This window comes from Coenobita brevimanus, chromosome 113 (genome assembly GCF_032717465.1).
Source record: "Coenobita brevimanus isolate Jiangsu-jjx chromosome 113, ASM3271746v2, whole genome shotgun sequence".
Taxonomy (NCBI): domain Eukaryota; kingdom Metazoa; phylum Arthropoda; class Malacostraca; order Decapoda; family Coenobitidae; genus Coenobita; species Coenobita brevimanus.
In genome coordinates, this window is record NC_137066.1 from 15,318,891 (window position 1) to 15,337,964 (window position 19,074).

Here is a 19,074-nt window from a genome sequence, read left to right on the forward strand (position 1 = left end):
GCTTCATTCCGGCTACATACACATGAGTTTATTCAATACGAGTAAATAAGGTGGTCGAGCAAAACACGGAATTTTTCCTTTGGCTGATGACGAAGGAGTTTAATCCCAGGATAACGTCTCGTCGGACATAATGAAAGATGGGTTTTATTCTGGGTAACGCCAGTTGACTTTGTCAAATAATTTGGCAGGCCGCGTAACTTCTGTTAAATGCCTTATGTTCGCATTTTTTTCTCTCTCTGGTGGTTGGCACCTGGATATTTTTGGCAAACTCATGAGTATTTTTCTCATTAACTGGATATCTCTCTCTGGACAGAGAGGCAAATTACTTTCTTAAACACAGTTTTTTTGTTAAATCAACAGCATTTATCCCCTAATTCATTACTCCAACGAAAGCAATCTAAAAAAAAAAAAATCACCACAAAGCAAGGCAAGTTCTAGTGACTAATGGAAGAAATATTCACACTGTGGCCTGTTTTCACAGGAATCCAGGGTTTCTCATCCCTTGCATTTCCCTGTGTCAGTCTGCCTCCACCTCATTATTCCAAAATTCACAGTCGTCCACAATACACTCTCTCTCTCTCTCTCTCTCTCTCTCTCTCTCTCTCTCTCTCTCTCTCTCTCTCTCTCTATCCTGTTAACAAACGAATGTTTTGAACTTGTTCACTCTGTGTTCGCTGGTTCAAATCTACAGGAAGTCGTGGAGTGGAACCATATATACATATCTGTCACTTGCTTGGCTCTATACGAGAAACAAGTTATTAAATAATCAGTATGATATATTCGTGTTACAGTAGCAGAGTCAAACCTTGAAAGTAAATATTATTATTGTTTTATCCATTACTACAAGCCCAAAGCTGAAGGGATATTTTTCGACAGAAATGCATCGAAGGCAACTTCTGTGGTCGTGAATGTGACGCTGCCACATACACGGGTTGCCTGGACGAGAGTGGCTAAGAACTCCTGGTCGTAATAGTACATTTTAAGTATTTATGACTGCTGTTGTTATATAGTATATATGAAGCGATTCTCATCTTTTCTTTTTTATTACCATGTCCGCAACGTTACAATCACTCGGCTAAATAAGTGCTCGAAAATCAGTTCTCCATCTACGTTAACTGTAAATTTGTTAATCAAGTTGATAATTAAGACCTGGGACAGACATAATTAACAGTGTTTTAAAACAAAATGGACTACAGTATTCAACACATGGGAACACAGTTATCGTATTATGATAATCGATTTTATTTTATATGGTTGACGAACTGAATCCCACAGACCAGCTCGAGCACAAACCAGACGACCGAAGTCTACACACAACTGTTCATGTGCTTTATTGTAGATGCTGTTCATTTCTTATGGCGTAAGCACTGCTTTTAAGTGCTGCTTCCATTGTTGTGATTATTTCTTGGTCCTACAGTCGTGTGGTAATACAAGGACGACCTGAACGATGACTGTATTCCATTGTGCCTTGCTCTTGAATTCACCTAATTCACCTTTCTGTGGTTATACTTGTACCAAAATTATGTTTGAGCTGTCTGTTCAGGATTCGCTTCCCGTAAATAAAGGGAGATCATGCTACCTCTCATCTCCCTAATAGTTGGATGCATGTTGCTTTCCCTCCCCATACTAAGGTATAGTAGGTCTGATTGACGTTTTGTGTAAAGGTGTAAGATGAAATGACCAGGAGATCATCTCCTAACCGTTAGCATTTCGCCTTTCATACGAAATTCAGGCTCAGTAATTCTCGCGAGTTGATTTTAAGACTTCGGAATTTCCTAGGTTCACATATATCGTCATTCCATCAGCAGCAGATATGAAGCTTGAGGAAGTCAGGCTAGCCAACAACGAATGTGTAACTGAGGTAGAGCTGTCATGATGTTTAAGGTGTTGCACTTAATCTTCGGACAAAATCGCGACACGACCTTTGTCTTTGACTGTACAATCATCTAAATAATGGCCGAATATCTGTCGAGAGTGATCCACGTTCTGGGAGGCCATTAACAAGTAGGAGTGCTGAAAATGTGAAGAGTCTCCGACTTGGGTCATGGGAAATTGTCAGTTGACTGTCAGAGAAATTTCGAATGGAAATTGAATCAGCAATGGATCAGCACACGAAATTTTAATGGATGATTTGGACATACGAAGAGCTGCAGCCAAGTTCAGTCCAAAGTTCCTTTCACAAGAACAAGCTCAGCAGATGAACGTTGCTCAAGACATGTTGGAGTGTGCAAATCGTGATCCAGACTTTCTGAAGACTTATCACTGGAGATGAGGTTTGGATGTATGGGTATGACCCAGAAACCAAAGCAAAGTTGTGTCAGTGGAAACATGCAGGGTTTCCTCGTCCAAACAAATGCACATGTCCGCAGCAAGGTGAAATACAAGTTGACTTTTTTTTTTTTTTATGACTACCGTCGTGGTGTGCATCATGATTATGCACCAGAAGGTCAGACTGTCAACAGACATTTCTACCTCAATGTTATCCATCGTCATCATGACGCATTTCGGCGGAAGAGACCAGACCTTTGGAAAGCGGCAATTTGGAAGCTGCACCTTAGCAATGCCCCTGGCCATTCTTCTCAAGAGATTCACAACATACCGCAGTTCTGGCAGGCTCCCTACTCACCAGACATGGCTCCTTTTGACTTTTGGTTATTCTCCAAGCTCAAAACTCCATTGAAAGGGTCCCGATTTGAGATGAGAGGAGAGATCATGACAAAGGCAACGAAGCACCTGCAGGGGATACAGAAAACCGAGTTTGAAAAATGTTTCAGACAGTTAAAAGAATGCTGTGCTATGTGTGTGAAGTCAGAAGGGGCCTACTTTGAGGGGGATTAGTGTCCTAGTTCAACAGGTTAGTTATTTATTTTTTAAGAGCAATAGGTTATATACTTTCTGGACAGACCTCACACATTCTACATACCACACAAAGTACCCTACTAAATCAAAGGGGTTGATGTCAGCAAAGGCACGCTGCTAAAAAACTTTGCCCCCACTACCTAGTGGCAGACCTGTGGGGAGGCATGGCATGGGCTACACACGCAGACTGGGATGGGATGGGGTTCAGATCTGTGCCAAAGCATAGACGGCATTGCGGTTTCCAGGCTGCCACTTCCGTCAAATAGAGCGTCCCAAACCTGGGAGCAGCACCGCAAAAGGTTACACTATCAGTGAGTGTATAGTGGTGGGGCGATTACAGTGCAAAGGTGCCCATAGAGGGTGTCGCTGTAGCTGTCCTGGCAGGGTGCCCAGAGGCCTCTGCCATAATCACTGGTCATGGCTGGTGGGCTATGGGTCCCAATTCCCACGCCTGGACTCAGGGTTGTGTGGGTGGGCGGGGCCTGTGGATTGTCTCTTCATTTATTAATCTATTTATGACCGAAATAGTGAGAAGAAGAAGCTAGCCTGAGGAATTTAAGTCACCCAAGGGGTTCAGAGTAGCTTCAAGGAATGTGGGTAGTTTGATAGACAGAGCAAGAGAAGTGGTGGAGGTTATGAGTAGGAGGCAGGTGGATGTTCGCTGTGTATAGGAAGGTAAGTATAGGGAAGGTTCAGCCAGAACGATTGCCGTGAAGGACCATAGGTATGAGCTATTCTGGCAGGGAAGTGATGATGGTTATGGTAGTGTGGGTGTGCTTGTTGAGAAGGAATGGATGGAATGTGTATTATAACACAGGTCTGCAAATCTAAAGCCATTAAAACCTGTTTTAATTTAGAGTTCTTTAGTTATTTTTTATGGCACTTATGAACACAGTAAAACAATACATTGAAAATGTTTTCACCATATCACATTTTAGAACAAAATTAAAAAGAAAGACCCTGGATAGGTGACCTTGGGTCTCCAAGACTCCAGGCCCTGAAAATAACGTTTTATATATATGAACTTAAGGCCAAGGGATCTGTCCTTCCATCTACCTTCCTGCCTACTGAAGTCGTTCATGGGGATGGTGGGGTCATTCCGGGAACTCACTCCAATTTTGCTCTATAGAGCCACTGGAGACTGTCAGACCCCAAGTTACTTAACATGATACATCAATGGTCATTTCTTGTGTGAAGTTAATTTTCGTAAGCTGTGTTTCTCCTTTTGTTAACAGGAAGTCCCAACATCGGTCTACACCAGATGTCCCATGAGATTATGTTATTAGCTTTCATTTTTGCTAGGGTTAAGTTAATTTAGCATATACTGTACAAACGTTTCCATTTTTTCTAAAATTTATAAAAAATTTTATTTCATTTAAACAACATTTTTTGGCCTCAGGGAAGGAAAGTGGTTTGAATTTTTTTTTTTTTTATTATAGCATTTTCCAATAAATCTAATGTATTTGTTTCATTTTTTTCCTTGGGGTCTGTGATGTGCAAAATTACTTCATAATCTAGCATTATTAACTGACAACAAATATCTGAGGGGGAAATTTGGGTCAGTAAATATTTTTTGGACATGTTGCATTCAGCGGATCATCATCAACCTGTCAAGTGCATCTTCGCCTCAATAAAAAAAAAAAAAAACGAGTATTGGTTACGCAATGTTGTTAAAAAAAAAAAAAAAAAGGTTGCCTATCCAGGGTTAATAAAAATATACCAAATTAAAAGATTTAATCGATCCATACAATATTTTTTTAAATTACCTAAAAATGAAAATGTTTAGTCAATGCATATACATAAAGGAAACAACACTGTTTGTTCCATGACTCACATATAACTTCTCTAGTCTTTGTAACTTCACATTTTTTTTTGCTGTCATAGTTCGTTTGGTGGCCAATTGTTTGTAGACATTTTCTGGTGTATCCCTATTAATCAGCCAGCAGTAGTCCGCCATCATACTGACATCCCAACGTCCCTGGTACCTTCTTTCCATGTCCTTGATATTCTGATGGAATCTTTCACCATGTTCTTCACTCACTGCTTCATGATTTGGGGGGGGGGGGAATTCCGAATGCAAATCCAGAAAGTGAACTTTGAGACTCAAGTTAGAACCCAACTCCTTAAGCTTGATCAAAAAATTATTCATAATTTCTTTGTAATGTGGATGCTAATTGTTACCTAAACACTTAGAAATTACTTTTCTAAATGATACCTTAGCCTCTCGTTCCAGGTCGTTCGTCGCACCATCAAATTCTGTATCAGAAACCAGTTTTCTAATATCAGGTCCAGTAAATACACCTTTCAGTTTAGCTACAGACAAACCAGGAAACTTTTGGCACAAACTCATAAAACAGGCTTCATCTTTTGATGGGGCTTCGACAGATACCGTCATTAATCCAAGCTTAATATGAAGCGATGATAACAGCACTTTATCTGGGTTCCCCAAGCTAGACCTGATGATATTTTTGGCACTAAGCTGTTGATTTTTTCTATTTGGCCATTCCTTCTGAACCCAGTTTAAATATTTGGCTGTGCTGTTCCACTCATAGAAAAGACATGGGAATTTTGTATCCCCTGATTGCTGACTCAGTAAGATACACAAAACTTTCAGTTTCAAACATATGAACCAATGTGGTTCATTGCTGTTTATTTTCTTGAGAGGATATGCTGAATTCTGTTATGTTTCATATACATGAACAGAATGAGCAACAGGTAATGATGCATATTTGTCACCATTATGAAGAAGTACCCCTTTCTGGCTTCTTTTCGATGAATCTGTAAAACGTCTCCTCTTTTGTGCATTATAATCTCTGGCAAGTTTCTGCACTTGACCACTTAAACCAATGCAATAAACCAAGCACCCATCTTTCTTTAAATATGGTGCAAACTATTTTTCTCTGTTTCGGAACCAACAGAAAGTTGTGTCTCGATGTAGTAATTTTTTGTCTTTTAATCTGGACCCCAAGAATTCTGCAGCAAGTTTGGGGAGACCAAGATCTCGCACTAAATCATTAAGATCATAATGAGAGAATGGTTGACTCGCACTAAATCATTAAGATCATAATGAGAGAATGGTTGATGCTCATTGCTGGAACACACTAGGGCAAATTCTTCATCGTCTACTGCAGCATTTTCTTCCTCTGAGTGAGTTTCTACATAATCAAGACTACCAGGTGGAGTATGGAATGGTAGATCAGGTCCATGTGGTATAGGTCTTAATGCTGATGGATGATAAGGATAAACAATTTTTTTCTGATTCTTTTTGCTGTATCCTTGAATTTTGCAGGAACAAAAATACCAACTGTTACAGTGATTTTTGGGTTCCCTCCATATCATCGGAATACCAAAATTAAGAGCCTTCTTTTTGCCTTTTGTCCATTGTCTTTGTTCCTCAACACAAACATAGTAGACACTCTGAGGGGCCCACTTCTTGTCCTGGTCACCACTCACCAAGTACTCGTACTATTCTAAAGCAGGTGTAATACGCTTTTTTTTTTTTTTTTTTTTTTTTTTAACAAAATCTGTTATATTTTTTTTTTTTTTTTTTTTACTTCAAATTATCCACATATGTAACAAAAAAAGAATAGGCCTCAAGTTGCCATAATATGATCGTTAACAGTACCCAAAAAAATATATTTATCTGTAAAAACGAAAAAACTTCAATAAAATCACTACTTCTTCAGTAAATCATTACTATTTTCAATAAATATCACTGTCATAAGGAAAGAAACACTAAACTGAAAGTGATTTACAAGTGCACTAGTCAGCCGTGGTAGTGGGGGTGCCCATCATCCACCCATTTAGTTTTTTTTTTTTTTATGTGAGGAAGAAGGAACCAAAGGCTGCAAGCCCGCAATTATTGTTCCTTCCAAGAGAAAAACAAACTACAACAGAGAGCCAAATTCAAGATCCGATCATTTCGAGATGTCTGGACACACTTCGTTTGAAAAATTGGATATCATAGGAAGCAGGAAATACAGAGAGAGGGAGACAGTTCCAGAGTTGACCTGTTGCATAAATGAAGGGCTGGGAGTAACGGTTAACTCTTGCATTAGAAAGCTGGGCAGAAAAGGGGTGAGAGTTTGCCCGTCGTAGAGGTGAAGGAATGCATGCAGACAGTTCAGAGGAGCAGTGATCATTGAAATAACGATAGAAAAGAGATAAAGATGCAACAGTGGAGCGAAGAGACAGAAGTTGAAGGGAGTCGGTACGAGGAGGAGAGTTAAAGAGACGAAAAGTCTTTGACTCCACCTTATTGAGAAGAGCTGTATGTGGGGAGCCTCCCCACACATGAGAGTTTTACTCCACACAGGAGTGGATAAAACCCGTGTATAGAGTCAACAATTGTGCAGGGGTAAAGAAGGAACGGCGTCGGCTTAGCACACCTAATCTCTTGGAAGCAGATTTTACAAGAGATGTATTATGATCTTTCCAAGATAAGTCCTGAGTAAATGAAACCCCAAGCATGTTCAAGGATGATGCAGGATTAAGCTGATTATTATTAAACATTAGTGGGTATACCTGTAGAAGATTCTGTCGGGTTGATAGGTGTAAGAATTGAGTCTTTGATGCATTAAAAACCAGATTATTTTCACCCCAGTCAGAAATACGAGCCAAGTCAGACATTAGGTGTGCCATAGCCTCATCCCTTTTTTTGTTGAAGTAACTGCTGAGATGGGAGTTGCGGAAACCGAATGAGAAGGTGAAGGGTGGAGTCCATCAGCGTATGAGTGGATAGGGTTAGATGTACAGCTTAGAAGGTCATTGATGAATAAAAGGAAGAGTTGGTAATAGGACAGAGCCCTGAAGAACACCACTGTATCTGCAAATATTTTGTGTTGGATAGGGTATAAATTAGCCTCGATTTTTTTTTGCTGGCAAGCACTAATACACACACACACACACACACACACACACACACACACATGTAGAGGTGTATGGTATGTAGGAGGACTACTGGGCCTTGATAGCAGGCTGTGAAGCCTATGTCCAGAGTCGAACACATATATATATATATATATATATATATATATATATATATATATATATATATATATATATATATATATATATATTGTATATATCTATATATATTGTATATATCTATATATCTACCTATCTGTCTATCTGCCTATCCATATATATACATATATATACATAAATACATATCTATCTATCTATTTATCTCTCTATCTATCTATTTATCTCTCTCTATCTATATCTATCTAGTTATCTCTCTTTCTCTCTCTCTCTCTCTCTCTCTCTCTCTCTCTCTCTCTATTTATAATCATTATATATGGTTTTCATGAGTTCAGCTTTCCTTGAAAGGGTTAAGATTGATGGTTGAATTGTTTTCTTTTTCTAAAAATAAAAAACATGAAGAATAATGATAATAGGCAGATATAAGTTTAAGTGAACATCTGTACCATATGCCAGTGATATGGATATGACCTCAGACTGCAAGTCAGGGTCGTCCGGCATAATGGAATACGAGGCTGTGAAACCTTACTTTTGTTTTCCAAGCGACAGTCGGAGATGGAAGTTGAAATTGGCCACAGCTATTAAACTTGGCTAATAATGCGTTCCCGTTTGGGAACTACGTGTGTTTCAAGAAGTTTTAGATTTTCCTCTCATTCTGTGTGGGCAATTTACTAATACATATCAGATTTTGCATGATTAATAAATATTTATATTCAAAATGTCTTACCTGATGATGTGCAATTAATACTGCACATTAGTTTTGTCATCATCTCGTAATAACTCCTTTTGTTACAGATGTTATCAGTACAAAGTAGCACTAATATAGCACGTGCTTTATATCTTTGACAACTATTAAATTTTGTTCAACAGTAAAATGGTGAATTAACACTGTATGTCATATTTTTCAAGTGTTAGTCGTTACTTCTCAGAAACAAGCCGAGTTTTTAAGCAGTCTGATATGCTAAATTATACCCTGAAATAATTACTTTCTACAGTCGTTATAGTATTCATGAAGAAAGACATGAATATTCGTTATTCTGTGTACACTTGAGTACCTAACAGTGTTTGCCGACCCATCCCAAGGATTGGCTTAAAAACGGTTTTGTCCTTAAGTAACGCAAATTAACCATTAGTGATGGGAGATAACTGTAGTGCTTTTGAGGTATATATATATATATATATATATATATATATATATATATATATATATATATATATATATATATATATATATATATATATATATATAGTATGAGCTTATTCTGCAATTACCATTCCCTTACATAACTACCCCCACATCATTAGGTTACATTCATAGAGCAGCAGATAAGGTATGGAACAATGATACCAGTTCTCGCACTATGATATTGTTGGCACATTCATAATAACTACAATGGGCTGTATACTGGTTGTTCACCAAGCACACATACAGAACGTTATTACACCTGTCATCTGAAAGTCGGGTGGTACCATCAACTTTTTTCGAGAGTACCGCCCTCGGAGCTTCTTTCTTGCTCACTGTCTCCCACTCCTCCTCATCATCATAATCTCTCTCTCTCTCTCTCTCTCTCTCTCTCTCTCTCTTGCTAAGCTCCACTGATACATATAAGTCAGGTTGGAAGATTCTCAGTAGCCTAATGCATATCCAAGTATAAGTAAAGTCTTATTTTTCTCACAGTTACTCTGACATTGCTTGATGTTCGAGAGCATTTTGATGTCCACGTTTCAGTATCTACGCTTTGTTGCTTATGTCTGATTATTATAATAACTGTTATTTTGTAATTTGACTAGAAACAGTACCTGACCACAATGTTTCAGCACAGTCGGAGACAATTACTAAGGTTGTGTGTGTGTGTGAGGGGTGGGGGGGGAGTGGGAGTGACAAGCCACAGTCAACACGAACTGGCGAGTTGCTGACCAAAAAGTCTGTGAACCACGAATGGGAAAGGACTTCAGTGAAAACCACTCTTACTCTCTCAGTGAGGCATCAGAAGATAATAAGAGTGAAGATAATGAAAAAATAGTTTTATACCAAAGATTATTAACCAGTGGCATGAGACATAACCCTCATGAGTCAATTCGCGGGCGACCTACCTCATATGAGCGGGATATTTAACTCGATTTTTTTTTTCTTCAGTAGAATAGCGTCACACAGTTTTTATGGATTTTAGGCTTTCTATCGTCTCTCCTGTACAGCCCGAAAGTTGACCAAACATTAGCAACTCTGAACGAAAATCATACACTTCCTGATCCATTTACCATAGTGTCAGTACCTGAGGAAGGCTCAAACCTGTCTTTAATTTTTTTTTTTTTTTTTTTTAATGATATTATCGAATGTAAGGCCGTGAGTGGCTAAGGCAAGACAGAGAAAGATGAAATAAAGCATCAAAAAGTAGCACGTCATGCTTATGTTATAGTTTACTGAACTAACTAGCAAGTTACTGAGACTTTGACAGGAATCAGTCCCGCTCCATTAGTTGTCAGTTTTCCGACAACTGGGAAATACCCAACCACGGTAACTCTATAACTTTGGCAGGTGAGCGAAAATATTTGAGATTTTGTGGCACAGCATTTCCAAGATGATTGTGTATATTTGAAAACAGTTTGCATTGATACAGTGTTGTAGCAAAATTTGTCATATTGCCACACCACAGAACCTGTTTTGTAGACTCCTGTCGTACAGTAGTCCACGGGATAAGAGGTAACGGTCACACAATGCAATTTCCAAACTCAGTAATGGAATCTTGCATGAGTAGTTAATAAAAATAACGTCTTTTTTAGTCTGAGGATCCGTCATTATTTCCACTTGTACTGTACGTAAAAGCCATCAGTTGCTAAGTTGCTTTTTATCCAGGATATACCATCATAAACATATACATTTACTGAAAACTGTAAAAACACTAACTGCTTCCTTGCCATAATTGTTTTGAACAAACATGTTTTCAGAACGAAGGCAAGGAGTAATTATTTGGTAATCGATTAGTCGAAAGGTAATCAATTATTGAGGAATTTTACTTAGTAGTTGATGCAGCTGACTTTATGTAAGTTACCCACTAAACCACCAGGCGCCATAATTTGGTTATGTAGTTACCATCCAGCATCATAAATGGTTTCCTGGTGTACAGGAAACCATTCGGCTTGTCACTCAGTGTAGAGTCACCCATAGGCAGAAGGAACTTCAAAGAATGAAGGAAAGAAAGACAAAACTGGGCGTATAGTCACCCATAGGCAGAAGGACGAAGAAAGAATGAAGTAAAGAAAGACAGAAGAGGAAGGGAGGAAAGGAGGGAGGAGAGGAAAGGGCAGACACCCTAGAGCAACACTACATCGAGTGGATGGTGAGTGCCATCACCTACCAAAGCGCCCCCACATACCAAATTATATATATATATATATATATATATATATATATATATATATATACAGGAGCCTCTGTGGTACAGTGGTAATGTGCATCTTGCACGCTGGTGGAACAGGTTCGCCTACTACCAGAGTTGTACAAACTTTAGGAAGCGTTCACCGAGCCTCTTACTGCTTTGGCGGACATAAGGGGTGCTGTGGTTAACCCACCCCATCCCAACCACTTTTCCACCACTGACTCCCCCCAGTCCCGACCATTTTTGGAAAAATTTTTTTTTGGCTCAAACCTCCGCTTTTGGTGAGAAACATTGAAAATTCATAGAGAAATTGCTCACCTGAGGTTTAAAATACTCGATACAGGTAGGAGTACCTCCTTACCTTACTGGGTTTTCTAACAGGCTGGCACCAAAGAAAACGAGTTCTATGGGAGGATATCTATTTCACACCACTCATAAACGGTATTTTTGTACTTACTTGGTACGAATTTATATGTAGTACGAGAGTATATTGGTTTTCAAACAGTAATATAGACATTATAAGCATTGTTTCCTCACTAACCCATCACCATACCTGACCTTTTTTTGCCACATTACCTGATCATCATTTCTGACTGTTTCTTCCTCTAATGCTATGTAAAGTTTGTCCTCCACATTGTCATTGATTGGGGAATCACTCTGGCCCTGAATTTCGTACCATGGCATGACATGGCTTTACTGGCCAGGGCACTGATAACAGGTGAATTGCTGAGACAATGGCGTGCACGGGGGAGGAGGAGGTCATGCTGGGTAAGGCATTGTCCCTGCCTGGCATCTTGTAGAGGAAGGTGTCACGTGTATACGTACCAAAAATCACTCGCGAAAATTGAAAATTGTGCAAATTAGGGACCTTGCAATTGATTCACGTTTATGTATGTCGACGGGACTGGCAGTGACAAAACGTGTGGATGTTAAAGAACGTCGACGGGATGTCGCGGGTTAAACCAGTGTCGCATACTATAGTCGCGGCGTGTGACTCTGAGGTTGCTATTATCGTGCCCTGGCAACTACCATTCAAAAGTATGTCTGATTTCGTGTATTGTATAAGACGCATGTGATTCGTGTATAACATGTTCGTGTATAATAATATTTGTTTATAATATATTTGTGCTCAATATTTTGATCCGTGCGTAATACGATACGAAATTGGCCGCACTTTTGAATGACAAGTTGCCAGGGGACGATAATGACAACCTTAGAGTCGTGCACCACGACTCTAGTAAGCTTGCACCCAGACGGCTTAAGACGGACCGATTACACTTGGTTCACAGATGACACACCCATCCAAAGCCACTACAATATTATAATCACACTCACAAGCACTTCTAACCCTACATACAGTCTCTACCAGACAGCCTAACCCACTGGGTAGAGATACATTGGCTGTGTCGTCCTTGCTTCGGCAGGGATAGGCCGGTCCTGCAGTGGACACTCAATGGCTGCTGCTGCTGCTGATGATGATGATATATATACGGAAGACATTGTGTACATGTCAGAAAAATTCACGGCTATAAAGTCAAGTAAAATAAACACAAACGCAAGTAATTTTTGAGATTGTAGACCTCTGGCATCCCACAGCAGGACACCTCTCTCTCTCTCTCTCTCTCTTGGGTACTCTTCTTTCTCGTCCATGTTTTTGTTTTGCCACTTTCCTTTTTTTCACACTCTTGATGCCTTTACGAGGTTTCTTTTTCTTGGCCTGCAAATATAATCCACATATTTTCACTCGAAACACTTGCAGTCTTCTTCCCTTCATGTTGGTGGTAATCCATATATTGTATATGGGGATGTTCCATAGCATTATCTCTCGCTTTCTGTCTGTCTGTCTGTCTGTCTGTCTGTCTCTCTCTCTCTCTCTCCATTACATACGGCACATACTGCTCACAGCTACATCCCTTTTCTTTTCGTGGCGGTGGTAATTCTGATATCATGTATGAGACTCTTCTGCAGCATTAATCACACCACGTTCAATACACCTTTTTCATTTCACCTGTTTATACTGCAAGTCAGTGAACTTTATGTTATGTTAGGAAGTGGAACCATCTATCACGAGCTGTTGACGCTTGTACTCATCATTTTTTTGCCTGTGCCTCTGTCTTGCTTGCTTGTGATTTTTTACCAGAATCTAGGTGGCACAGCCTCAATGCCACGGCTTCGGCTGTGGTGGGGACGATTTGGTAGTGGGGAGAGCCTGCTCGTGTAGTGCTACCTGATGAGCAGGTTTTGATACTGCTTTGGCTAAGTGAGGCCATTCTAGAAAGGCTTCTTGAAACAGTACACCCGGATCTGTGACATGCGGCCACTTTTTGCTACTTTTTGGTTTAGCAACTTCTAGACGCCAGGGACCCCCGTCCTTCTCAATAGCTTCCTAGGTTTGGGTGCTGATGCTAAGGGTGGGTGGGTGGTTTTCTAGGTTCCCCTCTGTTTTGGTGCATAACACACACGGGGTCTGTGAGACCCAGGTATACTGGATTAGGGAGGGCTGTAATGTATTGTTGTGTGATGCATATTTCTGCACCATTTGCATTACCCTTTCCACGCCATGAAGACCCTTCATACCACTGGCTTTGACAGCAGTGCGAGCATCATTGTCATTTCTTTTCTTATGGGGTCCACGTAAACAGAAACTGTATTTTTTGGTAAAGATTTTTCAAAAATTTGGCTAAAATACATAAAATAAGCTGATTTTAATTTTATAGTCATTATTGCATAGTAAACTGAACCAAAAAGGTTGTAGGATGGTCAAAGATTCAAGAAATAAAACATGTAATTTTTTTAATATTTCATTTTGTGGGTCTGTGAGACCCTTGTATACTAATGGTGTAAGGGTGAAAATAGGTATATTGCTCTGCATTTCCCTAACCACTAGGGGAGGGGGGGAGGGGCAAGACAGCCTCGTCTCGGTGCCGGTCCCAAGCTCAAATAAATGAGGATGGTTGGCGCCAGTAGTGGCATTCGGCCGTAAAATCAGCTGATACCAAATGGCAAATCAGCCCAGGATATCCTCGATAAAACGCATCGACCCAATATAGAAGTGGGAAAAGATGGAAGATAAAGAAGACGATTGTTGGCTTTAAAGCACCTGTGTTTTTCTTAATGATTTAGGCTACTTCGCAATATTCATTGTCCGACAGCCTCAGGAGAAATCTATCTATCTATCTATATACCTAAGCTGCTTCCCCCAAGGAAAGGGAGGTAGCCGAGACAGGACGACACACTCTCCATTTACTCATCCATTCTTGACTTGGAAGAAGCCTTTGACAATGTGTATAGGCAGGTGGTGAAGTGGGCACTGAAGAAGCTTGGAATTAAGAGTGGTTCATTAGTGTGGTTATGGCAATGTACAAGGGTACTCGCACCCAGATGGAGGGTTGATTGATGAATTTTTCGTGAATGATGGTGTGCATATGTGATCAGGTTTATGCCTTATTGTTTATCATCGTGCTTCGAACTTTCTCATGCTACTTCGGAACTGGACTTCATGGGACGTGTTGTATGCTGACTACATGGTGTTGATCAGAGATAATTAGAATGTAGGAGAAGGAAGATTTCTGAAATGGAGAAATGGAATGGGATGAGAGGGTTTGAAAGTGAACCCAGATAAAACAATAGTGATGACGTCCAGAACAGGTGACGGTACTGTCATAACAGGAGGAGTATGACCATGCTCAGTCTGTCACAGGGAGTGGGAAGTAACTCCATTTTATGCAGTCTGTGTGATATGTGGGTGCATAAGAGATGTTGTGTTATTAGAGGTAGGCTGCAGAACAATGCTAATTCTTTGTGTGTTGTTTGGGAAGGAGAATAGAGAAGCAGACAGGCAGGAAAGAACTAATCTTAATGGAGATTCTCTTGCATGCATTAGGGAGTTTTCTTAGTTGGCGGGCATGATATGTAATGGAGGTGAAGCTGGAGTTAGTTCTGTTGAAAGGTTAAGGAGAGTATGGAAGAAGTTCAGGTAATTGCTGCCTCTCCCGACATTAAGAAGGCTCTCCCGCTGTGCTAAGGGGTTCTAGCAGCCTATGCAGCATGTGTTTGGAGTGAAATACTGTACCTTGCTGAGACTTGGGCAGTGAAGGATTAGGATATTTGTTGGCTCAAACACACAGTGATGTCAGTGATTTGATAGATATGTAATATGTCCTTGAATGACAGGCTGGGGAGGGGTAGGATTGTAAATGAAGGGAAATTTGGACTTGAATTTATTAGTGTTGTGATGAGAAGGAGTGAACTGAGATTGCTTGGGTATGTGGAGAGGATGGAGAGTGACAACTAGGTGCAAAGGGTGAGAGGTATGAATGTTTAAGGTAGAGCTGCGAGAGGCAGACCTAAAAAGACTTGGCATAAAATCACTTACTGAGACCTCTGGGATAGGACACTGAATGAAGCTGCTAGATCTCAAGCAGCAGGAGATCTGTCATTAAGTGACTAAGGCCGATCCATGCATGCATGTTGGAGCCTGTTTAAATGAAGGAAAAGAAACACTCACGCCTTTAATTTCCCGTGAATATGGGCCATGCCATTTTAATAACATCGTAACTTGGATCAGCAATCTACAAGAGAATGCAGTGCTGTAATATGCAGAAATCATCGCTAAAGAAGAGATTGTATTAACTCTCCAGTGTCACTTCCAGGTCCCTTAGTGGTCCTATGTGAAGAGCTGCAGCCATCATTTGCAACATACACTCATAGCACTGGGTCTCATTTTCCTGTCAGTATGGTGGTAATCCTTCTGTTTTGTACCGGGATGTACTGCAGCTTTCTTCTTAACAGAGCCAACACACCACTCCCTCTAACACCTTCATTTCTCTTCCTGACAGTGTGGTGGTAATCCTTATGTCGTATACCGGGATGTTCTGCAGCATCCGTCGCACCAGAGCCAACACGCCACTCTCTCTGGGGGACCGAGAGTTTGCCATGCGCTTCTTCTTCATCGTCTTCACGGACTGCCTTTGCTGGACTCCCATCATCATCTTACGCATCATGGCACTCGCAGAGATCGACATTAAGCGTAAGTTGTTCCTCGACGATTCTGACTCTTCTTTTGATTCTCTTTTACACAATCAGTTACAACCTCAGTTGCATCCTTATTTACGAGTATACTCTTAGTAACAGTCTCAGATACTGCCTAAATTGTGATTATATTCATACTTTGCTTTATTCCCAGTTAGTCCTCAGCTGCATCATCAGCTCCTTTCAAAGTGAGATTATAAATCATCACCTCTGATCCATTTGCCAGACGGTGCAAAAAAAATTACCACGTTTTTCCATTTCAGCTACGATGCTGTCAATAATACGTCCCCTACAAATTTGGCTGTAATTTTTTAAATGTTGTTCATATTGTATAACTTAATCGTAGTTCTTACATCCTATTTTCTGTTCCTAGATTCAGCCTTTTATATTTATATTTATCTTCCGGTATTTTATTATTCACATATATTCTTTGATTTCCATCACCTTAGATGAGTTGCTTAAATTTCACAACTACAGTCTACAAGCAATGTAATTATACATACCTGGCGACTCTGACCCATCTTTTTATCCTTCCTTATATCCTCAACCAATCAGTTAATGCTATTCCCTTTCTCTGCAATTTGAAAAATTGCACACCAGAAAATAACAGCTCAGCATCAACCATACGCTCCGTAACCTATCTGTCGTCCTTTAACCTCATCTACTCGAACACTTTTTTTATATTGTTACTGTACTTCCACTGCCAAAAAAAATATCTTGCTCATTTTGGCGGAGACTTTTCGAACTAGAGCGGTTGGAAAATGCCTTCCTGAGTACTTTTAGCGCGAGTATTCCTTCCTAATTTAACAACATCTGTCTGTGGGCAAGAAGAAAGTCCAAAGGCATCATCTTAAAAAGAGTTAAACGTCTCAGTCATTCGTCCCTTAACTGACACAATTTCTCTTATTCACCCTCCTTTGCCCATCCAATGGTTCTGTATTCCATTACCACAAGATCCACAGAAATTTCAAATAATAAAAGAAATTTCTTCATCGTTTTGATTCACTGAAACGTCGAAATGACGCATCTTTCAATCCATCGCTCCTTCCTCCTCCTTCGTCCATTCGAGATGTGTTCCAATCTTACAAAATTCACGTTAAAAATTTTCATAAACACAAAGATATCACACAAACACACTTTGGCCTCACTGCTCTGTTAACATATATCTTCTCATATATTTACCTTGTGCTATCATAATCATCATATCGTTATCATCATCCATACCTCCTTTCCCACACTAAGGCAGCGTGAGGTAGGGTTCAGAGTGCCAGATATAAAATGATAAAGAGAAAGATATTCGCCAACGTTGGCCGAGTTGAATGAGCCTTACTCTAATTCACTCATCATTTAAGTCCCCAGAATTCAGGCCACACCTAATTCATCAAAAAACATTCAGCACATAGCTGCATATTCACTTATCTGACAGAATCAATTAAACGACTGTCAAGATAAAGTCGGTTGCCCAATGCTGGCCATACACTCGGCACAAAATTAATTCAAGCAGTTGGATCACTTGTCAGCTTCCTGCTCTCGTTAGCTCCTATATCTTTCTCACACCCTCATTAGCCATATCCATTCACCTTCTTTTAGGCTCATGATGTTTCCTAAAACCTTCAAATTATCACAGATATACCCTTTTCGCCACTCTATTTCATAGCCATTGCCTCCACATATCTAAACCATCAGAGCACATATGCTTCAGCTCTGGTGTCCATAAACTTCCTAAACTTCATTGCTCAGCATCTTTCATGGCTTACATAATTCCATATCCTGTCCACTCTCCTCTCGTCACACACTTTCCTCTTCAGTTGCATATCCACTGCTCTTTCTCTTCACTTCTATTTCATGCCACACCACAGTCTCACACCTGTATATTAGAGTAGTTACTAAAACTCCTTCATGAATGCCTTTCACAACCGCCACACTCAGACCTATGCTTCATACGAAGGCCTTCATAGCACCAGTCACTTCCTTGTCCATTCAGCTTTCTACTTCTTTTGCACATTTACCCTTGTTTTCTATCACTGCATCCAGGTACTAAACCCGTTCTATGCGGGAGCCTTCATTGGCTTTTGCGCCCCCGTTGCCGAGGGTGTGGGAGGCTGACTGACCCCCAGTGCCAGCCATTTTCGACCTTTTTTTTCATGACTGGACTTGAAAAGTGGTTAAAATAAGCGTAGTGACAGTAAAAGTGCTCACCTCGGCTGTTTTCCGTCCGAAAACAGGTGTTTTTTTTTATCCAGCACGCCCAGATCTACGTCAGATGGCTATTTTCAGATGCTGTCAGTGGGTGATGTGGACAAATAGTCCATTTTGGTGTGGAGTGGGTGGATGCATGGAGTACTTGTAGTATGGAAGTGCAACCTGTGTTTTTTTTTTTTTATGTGAGGAAGAAGGAACCAAAGGCAACGAGCCTGCAAAACTATTCCTTCCAAGAGAAAAACAAAATATAAGAGAGAGCCAAATTCAAGATCCGATCATTTCCAGATGCCTGGACACACTGCGTTTGAAAAACTGGAGATCATAGGAAGTAGGAAATACAGACAGAAGGAGACAGTTCCAGAGTTGACCTGTTGCATAAATGAAGGACTGGGAGTAACGGTTAACTCTTGCATTAGAGAGTTGGACAGAAAAGGGATGAGAGTTTGCTGCTAGACGGGTGCTATGCGCCCGTCGTAGGGGTGGAGGAATGCATGCAGACAGTTCAGAGGAGCAGTGACCATTAAAGTAGCGATAGAAAAGAGATAAAGATGCAACAGTGTGGCGAAGAGACAAAAGTTGAAGGGAGTCAGTAAGAGGAGGAGAGTTAATGAGGCAAAAAGCC

The 19,074-nt window shown here is 40.3% G+C and overlaps 1 protein-coding gene across 1 annotated transcript in view; it reads left to right on the forward strand.

Moving 5' to 3' along the window:
- LOC145418266 (uncharacterized) overlaps positions 1 to 19,074 on the forward strand; it is a 481,506-nt gene that overhangs the window by 400,008 nt on the left and 62,424 nt on the right. Inside the window, exon 20 of the mRNA XM_080286710.1 lies at positions 16,058 to 16,248. Within this exon, the coding sequence (XP_080142836.1) occupies positions 16,058 to 16,248 (191 nt within the window). The remainder of the gene's footprint in view (positions 1 to 16,057; positions 16,249 to 19,074) is intronic.